At 36.1% G+C, this 21,994-nt stretch overlaps 1 protein-coding gene across 1 annotated transcript; it reads right to left on the reverse strand.

Annotated features, from left to right (window-relative positions):
* Window positions 1–3,021: 3,021 nt before the first annotated feature.
* On the reverse strand, window positions 3,022–20,089 carry LOC127865165 (uncharacterized). Its single transcript, XM_052405096.1, has 5 exons — window positions 19,574–20,089; window positions 7,471–8,308; window positions 7,197–7,257; window positions 4,778–4,866; window positions 3,022–3,096 (listed from the first exon to the last, which is right to left on the reverse strand). Exons 1-5 carry the CDS (start codon window positions 19,888–19,890, stop codon window positions 3,022–3,024), a joined length of 1,380 nt encoding a protein of 459 aa, XP_052261056.1. The 5' UTR covers window positions 19,891–20,089.
* Between the last annotated feature and the right edge of the window lie 1,905 nt (window positions 20,090–21,994).

Below are 21,994 nucleotides of genomic sequence, written 5' to 3' on the forward strand. Positions count from 1 at the left end.
TAATCTGGGACCACACTTAACACACATGCATTGAGTCCCTGTGCAGACTACACAGGCTTATCTGGGACCACACTTTACGCACATGCATTTAGTCCCTGAACAGACTACACAGGCTACTGTGGGACCACACTTTACACACATGCATTTAGTCCCTGTGCAGACTACACAGGCTAATCTGGGACCACCCTTTACACACATGCATTTAGTCCCTGTACAAACCACACAGGCTAATCTGGGACCACACTTTACACACATGCATTTAGTCCCTGTACAGACTACACAGGCTAATCTGGGACCACACTTTACACACATGCATTTAGTCCTTGTACAGACTACACAGGCTAATCTTGGACCACACTTTACGTACATGCATTTAGTCCCTGTACAGACTACACAGGCAAATCTGGGACCACACTTTACACACATGCATTTAGTCCCTGTACAGACTACCCAGGCTACTGTGGGACCACACTTTATACACATGCATTTAGTCCCTGTGCAGACTACACAGGCTAATCTGGGACCACACTTTACGCACATGCATTTAGTCTCATTATCCCAGACGGAGGAACATATGTTTCTTGAAAAAACACTCAACAACAGAATGTAAGCAGACTTAACTTAAGTTTGTGGAATGAGGCCGGAGTCCTTCTAATAGCGAAAATTCTTGGTGTTTTGACAACAAATTGGGACATTGGTGTTGTTGGCTTTTTTATTACAAATACTATTCAATCGAGAATAAGCGTTTTCAATATTGCATTTAATAAGGTTCAATTATTAGAGTTGGGTATAGAGAGATAAACTTGGTATTGTGAAAAATTTCTATACTTTACCTTCAATTGGGAATTTTAGGCAGTTGTTTGGGAAAAATACATAGTTCCAACATTTTGTATGGGGCCGATTTTGGTCACAATATTTGACAAAAAAACAATAACACAGTTTACACATCAAGAACTTAACACCTCCTGCAAACAGGCTCTATATGATCAAGGCATTCAAAGCTTTACTAACTATCTCACAACGTTATACGAACTCAAGGCCTGCATGGGGATGACAGAAATTCTTGTGGTGTTATGTTACTGAGGTTTCTGTATTGGTAAGTTGGAAAGCAACAAGCTGAAGAATGTTTTGATTTATTGATCCTCAAGTAAATGAAGTTGTGCTGTAAACACGATACATAAAAGAAAAGACCCAATTTTAACTTCTATGAAATCATATTTTTGTCCACTTCATATTTAGCATTTTTAATACAGAGGTAACACTGTAAAACCATTATTTCATCTCCTAATTACTTAATGATTACAACTGTCAAATTATATAAAGCAGCATCACTGGCAACAATAAGTAGATGGGTAAAATCAGTGTTAAAAGCTGCTGGTCTCGGGAACACATTTAAACCTCTCAGTACAAGGGCAGCTTCAACATCAAAAGCTAATCATTTAGGTGTTTCATTGCAAACTATCTTAGACACGGCCGGCTGGTCAAATTCAAAAACATTTGCTAAATATTATTCAAAAGAAGTTCACAATGAAAATCAACATTCTCTGGTTTTTCAATCAGCTATTTTATGTGGAAAATAAAAAGTGTACATATTCTATCATGCATTCTTGTTTATCTCTTTATTCCTGCACAAATTTGCAGAAATTCTCTAAAATCTCGTGTGGGGCTCATTAAGGGGTTATGCAGGAGATGAAATTGAATAATTAACCGAGACTTACCTTCGTAGATGGGAAGGTGAAGGTTGATAGTCATTTCATCTACATTTTATCTACTGCAAACCCCTTAAGAGCTCAACATGCCCTACCCAATCCCACCCATTCCATCTTTTCTACAAATTTGTTAAACAAAGTATTCCTTAATGAATACTTTGCTAACTCTAAAGCCTGATATTCTTGGCTGCGGAAGCTGCGTAATCTCTCGTGTAGAGTTCTTAAGGGGTTTGCAGTAGATGAAATTACAATCAACCTTCACCTTCCCATCTACGAAGGTAAGTCTCGGTTAATTATTCGTTTGAGGCTATTTTTTGTTGATTTTAAGGTTTTACCAATCCACAAATTTATCACAAACACTCGGGAAATGAACTGACACAAATTCCTCATTTATTTTTCCAAACTGAATAATCCACACATTAACTTATTATATGTCCATGAAATACTATTTTAATCACCAAAAGTTCATGAGGAGGAATATCAATGTTTTTGCAATATACAAACACTTTAAGAGGATATTTTACCTTATGTAAATTCATTCTGTTCTTTACCACCTCATCTTTTTGCATTCTTAATAAACAGGAAATACACAAGACTGCGCGTTCCTGGTGTATTTATGGGTCTGTTAAACAGACCCATAACCGAAGCATTTTATTTGTTTTTAAATAAGTGCCTTATTATAATTACAGTGCTTTCAACAGGAATTTTTTCAGACGCCCCGGGGCAATTGGGGGGGGGGGGGACGAGATTTAACAAAAAATGTTTTAAACCTTTCCCGCATACATATGCATAATCGCGCCACGATTGATTCCTTAATACATCCGTATGAAACCATACTTTTTATCTATTACTGCGAACCTGCTACTTTTACCGTTGCTACTCATTACCCTATAATCCTGTATATTCCATTATTAAAAGGACAATCTGATAAATATTTAAGATAAAAGTGCTCAAAATTTCCAAGAAACGCAAACATTCACCATTTGTTGTCAAATTTTGGCATATCTGTTACTGTGTAAAGATGTGATAAAAACGTCCAATCAGGGCGTTTTTTTCCACTTAACACGCGTAAATCGCCTAAAGTGATGTTCCCGTTTTTATCCATTATAATTATTATATCTCAATCTTATTTCAATTAGATCTAACAAAGTATATAACTATCATAAAATGATTTTATTCGTATAATTTGATATATTAGAAAGAATTATATTAAATTAGTTTTTCCCAAATCAATTGACTTTTCACAGGAAAATATTCCAAAACCACAATAGCATTTTTCCCCAAAATGACAGGAAAAGGTCTGACAAAGGGTCTATGTTACCTTCTGAGTATTCAGTTTATTCTTGTCCACCACATCCTCAGCATCGTTGTCCTGACTCAGCAGCCACTGTAGCAGCAGAAAAGCTCGATGTATTTCTTGTATGTATATTTAGGACTCAAACAAATTTATAAACAAGAGCACAGCATAACGGGTGCCAAGCTACGAAAGCTTGTCAGATTATTTTTTTTAAGAGGTCACAGTGACCTTGACCTTTGACCTAGTGACCCAAAATGGGTGTGGCGTGTAGAAGTCATCTAGGTGCATCTACATAGGAAGTTTCAATGTTGTAGATGGAAGCACTTTGATTTTAGAGGCAATGTTAAGGTTTTTGTTCAAGTTTTATATTAGAGGTCACAGTGACCTTGACTTTTGACCTAGTGACCCAAAAATGGGTGTGGCATGTAGAACTCATCAAGGTGCAACTACATATGAAGTTTCAAAGTTGTAGGTGGAAGCACTTTGATTTTAGAACCTATGTTAAAGTTTGATATTAAAAGTTACAGTGACCTTGACCTTTGACCTAGTGACACAAAAATGGGTGTGGCTTGTAAAACTCATCAAGGTGCATCTACATATGAAGTTTCAAAGTTGTAGGTGGAAGCACTTTGAGGAAATGCTAAGCATGTTGTTTAAGTTTTATATTACAGATCGCAGTGACCTTGACCTTTGACCTAGTGACCCAAAAATGGGTGTGGCATGTAGAACTCATCAATGTGCAACCACATATTAAGTTTCAAAGTAGTAGGTGGAAGCACTTTGATTTTAGAGCCTATGTTAAAGTTTGATATAAGAGGTCAGTGACCTTGACCTTTGACCTAGTGACCCAAAAAATGGGTGTGGCGTGTATAACTTATCAAGGTGCATCTTCATATTAAGTTTCAAAGTTGTAGGTGGAAGCACTTTGATTTTAGAGCCAATGTTAAGGTTTTAGCATGACGCCTACGTTGGACGGCGGACGAGCTGACTAGGACAATAGCTCGGGTTTTCTCCGAAAACAGCCTCACTAAAAATGTAACTAACACACACACGTTTATATAAATGTAATGAAAATCAATAACAAATGTTCAACAGCATAAAACATGGAAAATTAATAAATCTCACATCAAGTGTTACCTTTCTGTAAACATTGCGTACAATATCAATTTATACTCCTCCAAAGATTACTTAAACAATTTCATATTTTATAAAAAAAGTATTCATCCATATACATTTCTTACATGGCATGGTGTTTATAGATGAAAGTCTAAAAATAGCCTCAGTTGCTATGTACATGTGCATCTATGTACAAATATTGAATTTTCAGTTGAAATGCTTTGTTTTTTTCATGCGAAGTTTACAAGAACTAAATTTAAGGACCATAATTACACAAATATTATGCCAACATAACATTATATACATTAGATCTAAAGTTCTAACAAAAACCCTCACATTGTATAATCAGATAACAATATGTGTACATAAATTATTTGTACCTTTAACTACCCACTTAATGTTGTATTGTAACATCACACACTACTATGTTTGTATGCTAAACAACACATTGTAATTAAAATACTAATCACTAATTACAACAACTAATACATACATGTACACACTATTCCACTCTGAACACCAGGATGTGGTCACTCCCCATCAGTCCCACAATGATGGATGATGAGGAGCTGCTGTAGCAGACTGACACTGGGTACCTCATGCCATCCTTCTGAGTAGCCAGCGTAGCCAGCTTACTCTCTCCCTCCCAGCCCACCTGTAGTACAGTGTTGGACAGGCGTCCACAGACCAGCACCTGGCCTGCAGGGGTCACATGTAGACCCTCTGGGCGCACTAGTGCTTGGTCTGAGTATGTAGCCAGGAGTGTGCCATCTCTGGCCAGGGTGAGAAGCTTGTACTGCTGCCAGCCGCTGATGATGTACAGCCTGTCTCCTGTGGGACTCTCAGCACACTTCCATACTGCAAAACAGATTAACATCAAGATATTGAATTACTGTAAATGCTAAATAATCTTATTAAACATACTGCAGTGATATTGTATTACGCATATGTTGTTATAAAGAGGCCTTTACACATCTAAAATATATGCATACATTTCAATGATTCAATAGTTAAGTATGACATTAAACTTCAGTAGCAGAGCTATTGTGTTAACGTTTGACATGTTGAAATGTGACTGGTGAGTTAGATAAGAATTGAAGCAAAACAATTACACAGATGGAAACAATTGCTCAGTTCAATCAACATGTTTATGTTCCTATGTGCAGCATGAATAGATTTCCCACACATGTATACATGTGATAACTATGTACTGAAATTAGTGAAATCAACCAAAGCAGACATAATGCATGTGCCGTGTTACAACGTTTTTTTGTGTTTTTTATAACAAGAAAAATTATATCACAACAGTTATTATCCCCACGCTTTTTGAAAAAAAGGTGGGGATATTGTGGTTATCTCCGCCATCCGTCCATCCGTCTGTCTGTCTGTCTGTCCGTCCGTCCTGGCCACTATCTCCTCCTACACTAAAAGCACTAGAACCTTGAAACTTACACACATGGTAGCTATGAGCATATGTGCGACCCTGCACTATTTGGAATTTTGATCTGACCCCTGGGTCAAAAGTTATAGCGGTTGAGGTGGGGCCGCGTCAGAAATTATCACTCATTTTTTAGGTTATTTTACATTTACTTCTTTATTTCTACACCGATTCACTTCAAATTGATACTGGACCTCTCTTATGACAATACGGTCAATCTCAACCATGCATGGCCCCATTCCCAACCCTGGGGCGCCCCGCCCACATAGGCCACACCCACCAAAAATTTCCATTCACTATAATTTTTTCTTTTCTACACGGATTCACTTCAAATTGATACTGAACTTTTGTTATGACATTAGGGTCAATCTCAACTATGCATGGCCCCAATCCCAACCCTGGGGCGCCCGCCCACATAGGCCACACCCACCAAAAAATTCCATTTACTATAATTTTTTCATTTCTACACGGATTCACTTCAAATTGATACTGAACTTCTCTTATGACATTAGGGTCAATCTCAACTATGCATGGCCCCATAACCAACCCTGGGGCCCCGCCCACATAGACCACACCCACCCAAAATTGCCTTTACTATAATTTCTTCGTTTCTACACCGATTCACTTCAAATTGATATTGAACTTCTCTTATGACAATACGGTCAATCTCAACTATGCATGGCACAATTACCAACCCTGGGGCGCCCTGCCCACATATGTCACACCCACCCAAAATTGCCTTTTACTATAACTTCTTCATTTCTACACCAATTCACTTCTAATTGATGATGAACTTCTCTTATGACACAATACGGTCAATCTCAGCTATGCATGGCCCCATTACCAACCCTGGGGCACACCTAGGTCAAACATTCGGCGTGGGGATACGCGTCGGCCTCTGCCGGGCCATTTCTAGTTTACTTTGTTTTAGCTAGTTAGTTACAAAACCAATTTCAACAGCAAAATGTTTAAATAAACATATTACTATAATTACAATGAAATTAATACATACATTTGAACACTTCATAAAAGAATACAACCACAAGAGTACCTTTGTTATATGGTGTTATGAAATTATTCAATTTATCAAACATATTGTACATGTACAATCATTAAACAGCCATGAAATTAAGACAGGGTCAGAAAGTGTCTCTTTCCCAGGAACTCAGTTTCTATTTATAGACATGCCATGTAGTGACAGTCAAAATACTTCATTACTCATGTTTATAAATCAATAATTCTGAATCTTCTTTTGGCTACTGAAGCATTCAAAGGGCACATATGAATTATAGAATAATTACTTTATAATACATCAGGGGGTTATCTACTATGTAAAAATGGCCTTAAAATAGACCTGATCCCAAACCAATATTGTAAAAAAATATTCCCAATTTAAAAAAAAAATAAATATTTTTTTTATTTGTAGATAGAAGTGTCTAAAGGTAAAGCCTGATGTGTCAATATTTGCTGATAAACAAGTCTGATTCTGTCCATTAAGTCAATAAAAAATCCCAAATTAGCCATTTTATCTCTTTAACAAAGCCCAATTTAACCAGACAATCCTTTTCTTAAAATAGCTAGAAAACCCTTGTACATAATACGAATGTTATCATGATGAATCCACCATGATTCTTACCTGTATCAGTAGCTGATTTATTTTCATAGAGTTTGCAGACTAGTTTGCCATTCCATGTGTACTTGAACAGAGCAGTACCAGATGCAATAAACAAGTCTCCCTGAATGTGGGCAATACTATTACAACTATGTTGTAACTCAAGCTTCCTGCCTATGGCGAGTTGGCTCTGGCTTACTGTGATAAACTGGACCTCATTATTGACAGCCACTGCAACCTCACTGGGTGTGATCTGACACATGTCCCATGGCTTAGCAGTCACATCCCAGTGACTTACCACCTGGTACTGCTGGCTTAGAAGCTTGACTCTCTCATTATCTCTGTCTGCAACCAGGACCTGTCCATCAAAAAGAACACAGATGGCTGTGATATAGCATTTCAACGAATCACTTGTTATTCTCACAGTGTGCTCAGACTTTCCATGGACAGTTAACACATGGTTATGCAATACTCTCGCAAGACCTGACAGTTTAGACAAGTACTGTTCAATGTCAGTGTTAGCTTTCATACTCTCTATCAGCCTCCCCAGACCTGATAATCTGATAATGTAATGCTTAGTGCCTTGTATAGTCTGGTTTAATACCGAACATTCAAGTCTAACACTGTACTCACCCAGGTACGATTCAACTTTTTGTATCTTGTCCATGCATTTCTGACTCGCTATCATGCAGAGTTTCTTCTTCTTGTTGTCACTGCTGTATAGAAGGAGTTCATGGAGTGCTTTTAATTCATGATGATGACGGATGCAGGTTTCAACACCAGTTTTGAGAGAATCTTCAAGACTTGATAGTGTAATTTTTGCTTCATTCAAAGTAATATTTTCTATATGAAACAAAGTGGAATGCATTAATTCATAGATTTTGTTTTGCTCAACTTTAGGTATTTTCTTTAAAGTTCTCCTCACAATTTTGGTCATAGTGGATTTAATTTTGTCATTCATTTTGTGTACCATGAGTTCTTGCCCCTGGTATGAACTCTTCAGATCGTGGATTCCAGACTCACAGCAACTCTGCAGTTTCCTCAGTTTTCTCATATTGATCAGGAGCTTCTCAAACAGTTCTTGTACTTCTGCTGCCTGCTTCTTGGCTGAGTTAAGTGTTACTTTTTTGCATTTTCTGAAAGAAAATCAATAATTTCAGGGATTTTGTGGAGGTTTGTTGGCTATGCTACATGTATATGATATGTATCGTCCATGATAAAATTGAGACCAGTTTGGGGCCGTCCATAATGTATGTCATGCTCCAGATGGAGGGAGGGGGTGTTAGAAAGTGTTACAGTTTGTGACATGGGGAGGGGGTGGGTCAGGCCATGTGTGATGTCACACATTTTTTAAAAAACAAGGGCTGTTTGTAAAACATGCATGCCCCCCATATGGGCTGTCCGTTGTAGTGGCAGCCATTGTGTGTACACCATTTTTGTCACTGTGACCATGACCTTTGACCTAGTGACCTAAAAATCAATAGGGGTCATCTGCGAGTCACGATCAATGTACCTATGAAGTGTCATGATCCTAGGCAAAAGCGTACTTGAGTTATCATCCGAAAATCATTTTACTATTTCGGGTCACCGCGACCTTGACCTTTGACCTTGTGACCACAAAATCAATAAGGGTCATCTGCAAGTCATGATCAATCTACCTATGAAGTTTCATGATCCTAGGCGTATGCGTTCTCGAGTTATCAACCGAAAACCATTTTACTATTTCCGGTCACCGTGACCTTGACCTTTGACCTAGTGACCTCAAAATCAATAGGGGTCATCTGCGAGTTATGATCAATCTACCCATGAAGTTTCATGATCCTAGGCGTATGCATTCTTATGTTATCATCCGGAAACCATTTTACTATTTCGGGTCACGTGACCTTGACCTTTGACCTAGTGACCTCAAAATCAATAGGGGTCATCTGCAAGTCATGATCAATCTACCCATGAAGTTTCATGATCCTAGGCGTATGCGTTCTTGAGTTATCATTCAAAAACCATTTTACTATTTCGGGTCACCGTGACCTTGACCTTTGACCTAGTGACCTCAAAATCAATAGGGGTCATCTGCGAGTCATGATCAATGTACCTATGAAGTTTCATGATCCTAGGCCCAAGCGTTCTTGAGTTATCGTCTGACAACCACCTGGTGGACGGACCGACAGACCGACCGACCGACATGAGCAAAGCAATATACCCCCTCTTCTTTGAAGGGGGGGCATAAATATTATTATTTCTTAAGTAGAATTTTAAAATAATTAAAAAAAAATTGAATTAGTTTTATGTCAAAATAAGACGAATTGCGTATCTCCTGAATGTGTTGTTGGAATTTGAAAAGGCACCTTAGCACAACATCCACGCAGATTTAATAAGTAAATGACAAAATAATTTATTGGACTTTTCAATTTTTTAGATAGTAAAGGGTTGAAAGAAAAATTAAATTATATTTTCGTTTTTATTAGAGGTTAACATTCGGATAAATATTCATTGAATAGATGCCAGTCATAACTATAGATGAACACTTCACTTCACCATGCATGGATGATGTCCAAAGTGAATATTTTTTAATTTAACATGTTATTCAATGAAAAACTGTGACAACTGTTGACAATCAACTATTCTAGTAATTAAAGTAACTTTGATAATGTGAAAGTCTTTTAAGTGAAATTTTAATATTGTTTTATAGTGAATTGTGTTTTAGATAAAATCTGTAAAAGTTATAAATTTAAAAAAATATGTTCGAAAGTGTGAGTTTGTGACGTACTTTAGGGGGGTCCAAGATTTTGTGACAGTTTGTGACATGAGGGGAGGGGGGATTAAAAATGGTCCAGAAAAGCGAGACATACTTTATGGACGGCCCCTTACTTCGGAGACTGATGATTGACAACGGGTGTTATCCTCGTGGAAATTGTGCATAATATCATAAAAACATTTATTTTGACACGAAAAGTGTTTTAGCAAATAAAAAGTATAATTGAATCCATTGCACAAAACTGTATTTTGTTATGAGTTCTCAAATGAGCATACCAAAATTTGTAATTGGAAACACGCAATTTATTTTAACGCGATGGTAACAAGTTAATTTTAGCTTACATTTTGAAGCTACTTTGTGTGTTCTTTGTCAAGATAAAAAGCAAAAATTTATATGTTGGTCATTTATAACGTCTTGTCTTGAGCATGGGAAACATGTTTTTTTGTGTGCATTTAATTAAAAAATTATATCACCAATGATTTGAAAATTGACATTTCCTTCATTAAGTTCAACTCACAAACTTGCTCTTATAGACTTTAGTAACGGTCCTTTAGATAAGTCACTAATGAACCAGTTATTTTACTTTATGAAACAGAAAATCCAGACAAAAATGGATTTAATCAATCGAAATACGTAATTAGACGTGCACACCTATGAATAAAATCAATCACAGTCGGAGCGTCATAGTTGAACTCTGAGGCAATTAAGTGTTATCTATCAGGATGCATGGTGGCTTTTGCCTTTGAAAAGGGCAAAGTGGCGCTTCAAAACGGCGGAATGGCGAAGAGCCACGCAATGGGGGCCTGGAAAAAAAACTCAGTCTTCTTTATTTTAATAATCCTACAGAGTCACCCTACAATGTGCCATACTACCTATGTTGTATGAACTGATTGTCATAATTTGAAGCCTGGTCACAAATCTATTATTATTATAAAACCATAAGACTACTGTACATAGCAAATTTAAACCAAGAAGCGTCATTAGCAGAGTTTACAAATGTATGTAAACACAATACAACATAGCCTTGCAGTTTCACAGAGGAGTACATTGTTAGTAATTTGACTATTAACCAGTCTTCGAATTAGCCTATAAGCCTGTAGCCCGAGTCGATTCTTGGGACGGTCGGTCGATCATAAATGCATATTAAATAGCCCGACCCGTCGATTGAATATTTTAGCGTACAAAAATAATCAAAGTGAAAAAAATACATGAACACCGGTCAGCCACTTTGGGTTAAAGACATAATCAATGGAAGTAGTCGGTACAAGTCGTTAGCCAATCAACACGTCTGAGTTCCACTCTTACGGAGACTCCGGAGATGGACTATTTTAGTATTGATTTTTGATTGGTTAGCAGATAGAAAAACAACTGACGAAAAATCTTCGCTACTTTCCGAAAATCGTACAAGTCAGCAAACGTTGCAAATAAAAAACTTTGAGTGGTCGATTAGCAAAATAAAGCACTGCAATAGCATTTATTTAAGCAATATGTTAACAAAATTATATATTTATTACGTATTTGCTAGGTAACTGGTTTTCATTTTTTCTTGAATCATACGATATGCACATTTGATTTCATGTGCAAAACACTTTCATATTCTCGGACTGTTATTTTCGGATACAGTTTTGTTTTTGTCGATTTAAATTTATTTTGGACATTCTTTATGAAAATGTCTATAGAATGATGAATACACATGTGGTGATACGGATGGTATGATTTATAATATTTCGCAGTGTTTTCACCAGAAATTGCAACTAGAAAGACTAAAAAAGTACAATAGGTTAGGGCTCAGGGCGCTAACAAAACTGTATGAAAATTATTTCATGATTTAGGAAAAATGTCCTGAAAAAAATTGACCATTTAGCCATTTGAGGAAACCTGTCCTGAGGAAATTGGGGCCAATCTCAAACACTGAGATATGGAGATGTCCGGAGAACATGCCTTTGCTGTTGTTATCAAAAATAAATAATACAGTGTGTTGAAAATGGGACAGGCAAATGTTTTTACTCATTAGAAGTTATTTCTGATTGGAAATGAATATTTTTGTTGCTCTGAGCCAAAAAAGTCATAAAATGTATGTTAACCTTTTCGGCTATTGAAACTGTCTTCGGGCTATTAAAAATTCTATCTGATTAGCCGGAAGGGCTATTGGTCTAAAATATTTAGCGTGAAGACTGCTATTAACGCCTGTATAAACCATAGGACCATTTTTAGATGGTCGCTTAGCGGCCGTCTAAGGTGGTTAGTCTAAAATTCAGGTCGATACGCCTTAGCTACTAGGAGCCCAATACCCGCTAACTGCGCGTATCCGCGCGAGAAAGAGTTGTATAATTTATACAAGCTTCACATCGGTCCGCCGCGGCATGCCGAGGCAAGCCTCGATCCGGGACATGACGCCGAGTCGATGCATACATGTATCATAAAATAAACAATCTTTTTTAAATGATTAGTTGTTAAAAAAAAATAAAAGAACATTTATAATAATATGTCAAATCATAATATTTAATGTGCGCGGATTCAAAATAAAATAGATAGCATAGTTAATAAAAAAGCGTGCTGTTGTGTTTTTAGTGAGTGCATTCCCGTTTATAAACAAATTGTTGTAATCCTGAAAATTTAACAAAAATCGAAGTCATCAAAACAAAACACAATAATCAATAGCATGTATTAATTCAATTTCAATAATAATTTATCTTTGCCATTTTTAGAATCGGCTTAAGCAGTTTAAGTTACTTTGTGTGCGTCTATTAACTGCACCGTTTCATTATTATTTTATATTGAAGTGATATTATGGGCATTTTTCACTGTTGAATTGAACTGAAAAGAATAAACAGGTCAAAAGAGTTAGTGAAAATATGGTTGCTGACAATAAGCTGCAACTCATCAAGCTACCGTCTGTTTATAAAATTATTTTTTATGACTGGACATTCTTCTAATCCGAAATGATCCGTAAAACAAAATAGTGTCTTTGTGTCGTTTGAACGAATCTGCACTAAAACTAAATTCACATCGTAAATCGAATACTTTCTGTCGTAAGTTGGGAAAAACGAAAGTACGGTTGATATACAAATGCATTACTTTCTCTTTCCTGGATATTGTTTTAGTATGTTGATGCTGCATTCACAAATATAAGTGTATCTTAAGTGAAAACAAAAACAATAGAAAACGGTTGCGATAGACACCTATTAACTGTTAGATGACCATTAGAAAACTTGAAATGATCAAGCAGTGTAACAAGGACAACGTAAGTCGGAAGTATAAAATGGCAAAAATCTTTATAACAAATAACTATTGTTATTTGATTGCATAAATCATAACACATTATCAACATACTTTATTTTATATAAATCAAATAATTTCTGTCGTCGGTTGTCAAAGTACGGTTGATATTCAAATGCATTATTTTCCTCTTTTCGGGATATTGTTTTAGTATGTTGATGCTGCATTAACAAATATAAGTGTATATAAGTGAAAACACAAACAATAAACAACGGTTGCGATAGGCACCTATAAACTGTATGATGCCCATGATATCACTTTATAACATGAAACTAATAACTATGAAAGTGGCGTAAATCTAGGTTTCTATGCTACACAAATGAACATGTAGATGTATATCTATTCACTTGATCCGCAGCGTACGTATGCGGCAGATTCACTCAGCGAAAGTACGCGAGGTTGATACAGGCTCGGCGTCGTTGCGCGGAACGATGCTGAGTGCCGCGGCGATTAGCCGCGTGAACACACGATTTGGCCGCCACGTACTAATAATCTTGCCGTGGCGTAGCCGCGGATAATGTTTGTTCCGCCTTGGCTGTACTGTACTGACCTCAAAATCAATAGGGGTCATCTGCGAGTTATGATCAATGTACCTATGAAGTTTCATGATCCTATGCCCAAGCGTTCTTGAGTTATCATCTGGAAACCACCTGGTGGACGGACCGACAGACATGTGCAAAGCAATATACCCCCTCTTCTTCGAAAGGGGGCATAAATATCTTTTAAAAATGTAATCTGCGTATACGCTGACTTTGAAATACAGTTTGCAATTTACTTTTCTAAATAAATAAATACAATTAAACAAAACTATTAAACTATTGTGTTGTGTTTTTCACTTGTAAATTGCATATTCACCGCATGAAATGTGTGTTAGCATTGTCAAACCACGCATTAGTGTGAGTAGATAAAAACAAGGGCTGTTTGTAAAACATGCATGCCCTCCATATGGGCTGTCAGTTGTAGTGGCAGCCATTGTGCAAATACGTTTTTTGTCACTGTGACCTTGACCTTTGACCTAATGTAAGATATCAACCAGAAACCATTGTACTCTTTCGAGTCACTGTTACCTTGACCTTTGGCCTAGTGACCTGAAAATCAATAGGGGTCATCTGCCAGTCATGCTCAATGTACCTATGAAGTTTCATGATCCTAGGCGTAAGCATTCTTGAGTTATCATCTGGAAACCATTTTACTATTTTGAGTCACTGTGGCCTTGACCTTTTACCTTGTGACCTAACAAGAGCTGTCAGAGGACAGCACGCTCGACTATTCGAGTGCTTGACAGTATAATGTAAGCCATCATGGGGAAATTGTTCATATTCAATAATTTATTAGACAATCTTTCAAAAATAAAAAAGGAAAAAAAAATGGGGGGTTAGAGGGGTGTGAGGGGGGTATAATGTGGGGTGTGGTAATTTATTAGATGTTTAAAAAACAAGGACTGTTTGTGAAACATGCATGCCCCCCATATGGGCTGTCCATTGTAGTGGCAGCCATTGTGTGAATACGATTTTTGTCACTGTGACCTTGACCTTTGACCTAGTGACCTGAAAATCAATAGGGGTCATCTGCGGGTCACGATCAATGTACCTATGAAGTTTCATGTTCCTAGGCAAAAGCGTTGTTGAGTTATCATCCGAAAATCATTTTACTATTTCGGGTCACCTTGACCTTGACCTTTGACCTTGGGACCTCAAAATCAATAGGGGTCATCTGCAAGTCATGATCAATCTACCTATGAAGTTTCATGATCCTAGGCGTATGCGTTCATGAGTTATCATCCGAAAACCATTTTACTATTTCGGGTCACTGTGACCTTGACCTTTGACCTAGTGACCTCAAAATCAATAGGGGTCATCTGCGAGTCATGATCAATCTACCCATGAAGTTTCATGATCCTAGGCGTATGCGTTCTTGAGTTATCATTCAAAAACCATTTTACTATTTCTGTTTCTGTTTTTCTGTAAGATGTTTAAACAAAAATTAATTATTTATTATTTTTTTTTGGGGGTGGGTGGGGGTAAGGGGGGTGGGTGTGAGAGGGGGGTATAATGTGGGGTGTGGTAATATATTAGATGATGTTTAAAAAAATGGGGGTGAGGTTTGTGGGGGGGTAATATAGGTTGGGGTGATGTTGGTAAACAAGTATGCAAAATATAAAAGCAATATGTCAAGGGACAATGAAAAAAATAACAGATGCTCTCAGACTGACATTTACAAAGATCCTCTATTTATTATACATAAAATTTAAACTTATTGCATTTGTTTCTCCTGTATATAAGAAAGATATAAAAGTGTATTACCTCCCCTGTCCTGCTTATATTTATATTGATCAACAAAATTAAACATTAACACAATATTTAATATACAAAATATACAAAAAAAATCTCATATTCTGATAATATTTTTACTGATCCACTGTATTTTACTCAAATGATGATGATTCATTGGACTGATAATTATAGATCTAGGATTACAGACCAGTTGCTTCAGTTATATTGTTCAGAGTAAGCCCTGTTGGCCGCGTATGCATCTTGTTGGCCGCGTATGCGTTCTTAAGTTATCATCCAAAAACCATTTTACTATTTCGGGTCACCGTGACCTTGACCTTTGACCTAGTGACCTCAAAATCAATAGGGGTTATCTGCGAGTCATGATCAATGTACATGTACCTATGAAGTTTCATGATCCAAGGCCCAAGCGTTCTTGAGTTATCATCCGGAAACCACCTGGTGGACGGACCGACCGACAGACCGACAGACAGACCGACATGTGCAAAGCAATATACCCCCTCTTCTTCGAAGGGGGGCATAAATATACTACGGGAGAGCTAGGGCTGTCACGATTCACCGGTATACCGGTATATCTCAGTGCATGTCGTGAAAAAAATCGCACCGAGGTACGGCGTTGCCGCTCCGGTTTTTTTAATATTATTATATTAGCACAGATATAAATACATTACATAATTATTTTGATATAGATATCGTTTTGAAAACTGTAGAAGCGATTCAAAAGGGCTAAATAAATAATCTGTTAATATCCAGGTCAAGCAAGCGCTTCCACTGGTAGATGTTTAACTTTCACGTTTAAAATACGGCGATGTATGGGTCCGTAAGTTTTTTGGAATTTGAGACAGATTTCCTTTGCAAATAAGTTCATAATTATCCAAAAGATGTTTATTCTATTTCTTATTTTCTTTCTTTAGTATATCGATCGTTCAAAGCATGGCACTTCCAAATCATGTTATCTTAAGATTCTGAATAAGTCGAGGAAAAGTCAGAACGCTACGGATTTTCAATAATGGGCCTGCTGACTCCGCATTTTAAACATGCCCTTTGAAGCTTTCGATTTACACAGATCGTAGTCACAGCTATTGTAAACAACATGGCGGACATTTTAGAAAAGACGCGAATAACAATAACAATGACTACTTCTATCAAGTTTATTACAGTTTCTTTTACAGTTTCTTGTCATACTATGATACCAATGTTTTCTGATTATTGAGTTTAATAAAGTTTGTAAAACTTGTTATTCTGCTGTTTTTTTCACAGATACATATTCTGTAAAATATCGCGGTACGTACCGCGATACAGTGTTGCCGTACCACGATATACCGCGGTACGCTCACGGCGTATCGTGACAGCCCTAGGGAGAGCACTTCATATGTGTCCTCATATGCCTTGTTATGAGTATCTTTCTTTACTTTCGTAATATATCGTATGTTGATATTTGATTTAAACACAGTTTTCTTTCGACACATTTAAATCACATGTCAATAGTGCCATCATGCGAAAATGGGTCTTATGCGTTTCGGCAAGCGTTTGCTAAACCCAACATGTGCTTTTGCACAGTCAGGCCATAGGCGATGCTGTTCGCTATAAAATCACTCAATATGTTTTGTTTCTCCTTACCAGAAGGAGAGATAGCTGAGTGGGCTATTTATAGGATGGGCGCATATGGAATAAGACCCATTTTGGCATGACGAGGGTCATTACAAATCTAATTGCGAATTGAAAATGCCAATTTTAAGAACAATGCTTTCTGATACAAAATTGAATTCAAAATAGCAAACTTGGTAATAATGGCAGCCTATCCACACATTAAGGAATGATTTCCAGACGTGCTGACCAAGTACGGCAGACATTGTGGTATGATAATTAAACGATTTTCATTTATCATGACACTACTATTTCGCTAATGATTGTTTTCTCATCTTGGAGGCGAAAGTGAAATTCTGCGAGATGGATTATTACGCGTAATTGTAACAGGGCCACAATTTGTGTCGTTTGAGCATACAGAGAGTAGTCCGGAAATCCTTACACTGAACAGTGCTACATCCTTTGAATTGAGCACATACGCAGTGATGTAACAAAAATTCAGAGGTTGTATCTCGAATCAGCTCATTAAATATTCAAAAATATTCATGCGTGTCTGTTGGCCTTATGTAAAAGTCACTAAGATGAAAACTGAGTAAAACAGATACGCCTTAAAGCGCACAAGTGCTTTATACCTATGTTTATGTCAGCATTGTTGACACTGTGTGAACTGCTCAGGTAACAAGTAAAGCATAAACAGCAATGTTTATACAGTCAATCTTGCACTCAAGGGAGTAATCAAAAGTGGTCTCTTAATAAAATGGTCTTTAAATAAAAAAGGCCATTCTGGAAGAATGCTTACCCTCAATTTTAATCTATATAAAGGATAATCTCTTTTGTCAACAATGATTTTAACTTTTATAATAAAATGAATATAAACACAATACATAAGCAATATTTTACTTAAAATGTGTTTTATTTTTTCACTTATTATAAATTATCATATATTATAAATGAATTGTGTGTACATATTTATTTGCAAAAACAACATAGACAAGGAAATATTTTTCGCATTTTTTTTCACCTGACACATAATTTTCCACGTCTTCAAGCACCTCGGCTTTACGCTTAAGAATGTTCTGAATTTGAGTTTTACCGACTCCAAACTCATCTGCAATTTTACGTGCACTTTTACTCTTTGACAATTCCAAAACCGGAATTTTCTCGTTCACATTAAAACTTTTCGTCTTGACATTTTAATTTCTGCATGTACGCTTAAGGAAATCTGACTCGATTATGATACATAATGAGCTGAAAAAATTAAAACACGTCAATTGAAAACAAACAAACAGACCTGATTGGAAAATTTATTAAGTAAATAACAATGTGATTGGCTAACAAATATCTACTAATTAGCATAATTACAAATTGGTAATGTACGAATTTCGACAGATGTTGCCGATTAATAGTTTATTTTCCGCACTTCTCAGGAAATGTTTGTCGCGTACAGTGCATTGTTTCTGCACCTGTTATCTAAACTCGAGAAAAATCGGCGTTGTCTCTTAACGTTCCACATAGTAAACTTTTTAAGCTGTAGACTGTGCGTAAAACGTTCCTCTATTATTGAACTCAATAAATTGATATGCAGTCTACAACAATACCGGTCAGAACCGGTCAACGAGACACAGCATAATCATAATGGTTGGTGTGAAAACAAAGCAGCGGTGTAATAGTACATCTTATTGGCTTAGATAAACAATTAACACGGATTTGTCCCTGAAAGATCAATACATTAACCACTTTTACCTCCTACTCACTGTGGTCGCTTAATTCAAGATTTGGACATCAAAATACATAGAAATCAGCGGTCGCTGGTTCGTAAGACAAAAGTCGCTGAATACAATATCATTATATAGCAAAAAAGCTCCGTGGGATTTCAAAATGGTCGCACAAGACAAAGGTCGCTTAATACAAGTGGTCGCATCCACAAGATTGACAGTATACTTTTATTCCTCCATATACAAGATACGAAGATTATTGTGTATTTTGAATTTGTATATGGTGTCAAAAATCAAAAGTTTTGTACACGGAACTTTCATTATGAATTTATATTCTTGGTGAGATAGTTATTTGATATTAGAAAATATATTCCTTTAATATGATGGTGACTGCAAATTTTCTTTATATTAAGTTCTCATTACCATTTTCATCATACTTTCTATGCTTTCAGAACGTCCAAAAAGCATGTTGTTTTTATTTTGTCTAAGTTATTTCTATGAAATAATAAGGATGATAAAATGTGCACAAAAAACTTGACCACTGCGCTATGACACACACTTTATAAAGTTGAATGACGTAAGTTCATTTCAAACTTGAGATTGATTTTGAAAAATGAATTGCGTGTTAAATAATGCAATAGCGAACATCTTTAGTGCCTTCAGCGCTTTGATTAATTCCTGACGAATAAATGGACTCGAGCAAAAGATAACTAGTCTGACAAATAAGAAATACCTCAAATTATGTTGTTTTAAGGATTTTTAATGTTTAAATACCTGTGACTTAAGGAAACACATTTTGAGCAGCACAGCTGACTGTGATCTTTGCAGAACGTCTCTAGTTGTTTATGAGTGTGTATTTCACACGTAAGTATAACAGCCTCCAACTCCTTTGAGACTGGCCAGTTCCTCATATTTAGTCGGTCGTACTTTACATGTTCACTAAACAAATAGTCATGATGTAGCTCACAGCACTGTCTACAAAAACACTGTTGACATTTTTCACAGTAATACACTGCATATTCTTCGATATTCTTGTTTTTCTTGCATGATACACAACCGAAGAAGAAAACTCTATCAGACTGTGTCGCCATTTTGTTTACAAACTTTCAATAAAGTAATATAGAGCACATGTATTTGACTTAAATATAAATCTATACTCCCTTAATGATATAAAATAGATGTGTTGTCACTTTCATAGCCTAGTGTTTACAGTGCAACAACAGAAGTATTTTAACCTCAATGTAACATGCACAATCTACAAATGACTTCCAACATTAAACTGCCTCTAGATAGGCTCTGAAAACTTTATACCTGCTGTATCACGTGACACAATGATTGGTCAATATGGAGAGTCATTAAGGTTTAAAGCGATGTATTCAGACTTGTCTGTGTATCATGCAGGTAGACTTTTGATTTAAAGAAAAACTTGTCTAAAATTTGTTTTTTAATACTGTAAAACCATTAAATTCCACTGAACCACGAATTTAAGTACTAACGATTATTTATAGATTTTTAATCCGAAATCAGTCATTTCCGAATGTCATTTCCGACATTTTCTTGTGTTGTCAGTTATCTGAGATATTTGTTTTTGTAATAGTTACTTCACTTCAGTAGGTCACATTACACTATATCTATCAGTTTTTTTTATTCATCATCGTTAATGTACTTTTTATTAATCATGGTAAATAAATATAATAAATAGCATTACCAATGTCAAGAAAAACAAATTACTTTTACGTGACGTCTTAAAATAAACAGTTTGCAGATTTATGATATATGTCAATATTAAATTAAATTTAAAAGAGACATAACGGTTTTCACACATGTATTTTGGGAACCTTATAACTCAAGTGTTTCTACTAGGGGACCGATTGCGCTGAGAAGTGCAAATATTGTCAAAACAACATCGATGGCAATTAGCGAGCTGGGACCCGCATAAAGTGCGCCGCTTTATCGCTCTTATCGACAATTATCGGCAACTTTCATGCTTCAGTGCACATTAACCTCAAGTCTTGCTGTCAACACTGATTAGCAGATTATGCTTCGTTATTACTCTGGTTGTTTTAATAAAAGTATAATTATTATGACGGTCAGTCTTCCCTGAAAATTTGAAATCCACGAAATTACGTGTCAACGAATTAGTTGTTTTTCATTAAACCACGAAATTTCATACCAACGAATTCCTATACGTTTACAGTAATGTGATATTGAATCTTGAAAGTTGAATAATAAAGGGACTTGAATAAGATAAAGTCAGTCAAGTGTATTCCATTATCATTAACAGCTCTTAAAGGCACACATTAAACACAGCCTACTTGTAGGTAGTGAACAATACAATTTAAGATTTGAGGAAATTTAAATGTAAAAAAACCTATCAGCATTTGTCTGTTTTCTACTTTGAGGTAGTAATATTATACTATATATTAATAAATTGCTTGATACCAATGCGACAACTAATAGTAATACGTTTTATATTTTTTATTGCAACAGAACTTTAGTAATGATTAAAAAACTACACCATTCTATTTCATGCTCATATTCTTAATCATGATATTCAACAAACCTTGTGTATCAAAGGTCTCTCCTTCAAAGTTCCAGTCATACAGTACATATAGGTATCTTCTTAAGAAAGTCTTTTGAAATATTATGATAACAATGCTCACTCCACTTACATTCTCATTATAAACAATTAGTTGGTCCTTTATTAAAGGAAAGTGACCAATTGCCCAAACAGTATGAAACAGCACAATACGAAATAACATACACAACATAGAAGAATAAAGTTGGGGTCAACACCTTGGAACGGTCAATGCAAAGCATTAGGGGTTGAAACCGGTTTTAGAGCCCTCAACCTCATACTTGGCCCGGCAATATTCATGATTCATATACATGTAATTAAAATTTAACCTCATAGCATTGCAATCAAATTAAACAACAATAAAAGGGAATTAAAACCTATTCAATTTAATTACCATTTAATTACTCAATGGTAGGAAGGAGACCAGAGCGACAGAGTTACAACTTTTGAGGAACAATGAAATGAAGTTATGAACAAATGTTTACTATATCCCTTCTTTATAGAAACATATTAAACAATTTAGCCTCATACAGATAATATTTCAGATCATCATGGTGCAAATACAGAAATGTTCAGCAAAAATGGGTGAAAAAGATCCATATTGCATATATAATGGT

This window comes from Dreissena polymorpha, chromosome 1, assembly GCF_020536995.1.
Source record: "Dreissena polymorpha isolate Duluth1 chromosome 1, UMN_Dpol_1.0, whole genome shotgun sequence".
Taxonomy (NCBI): Eukaryota; Metazoa; Mollusca; class Bivalvia; order Myida; family Dreissenidae; genus Dreissena; species Dreissena polymorpha.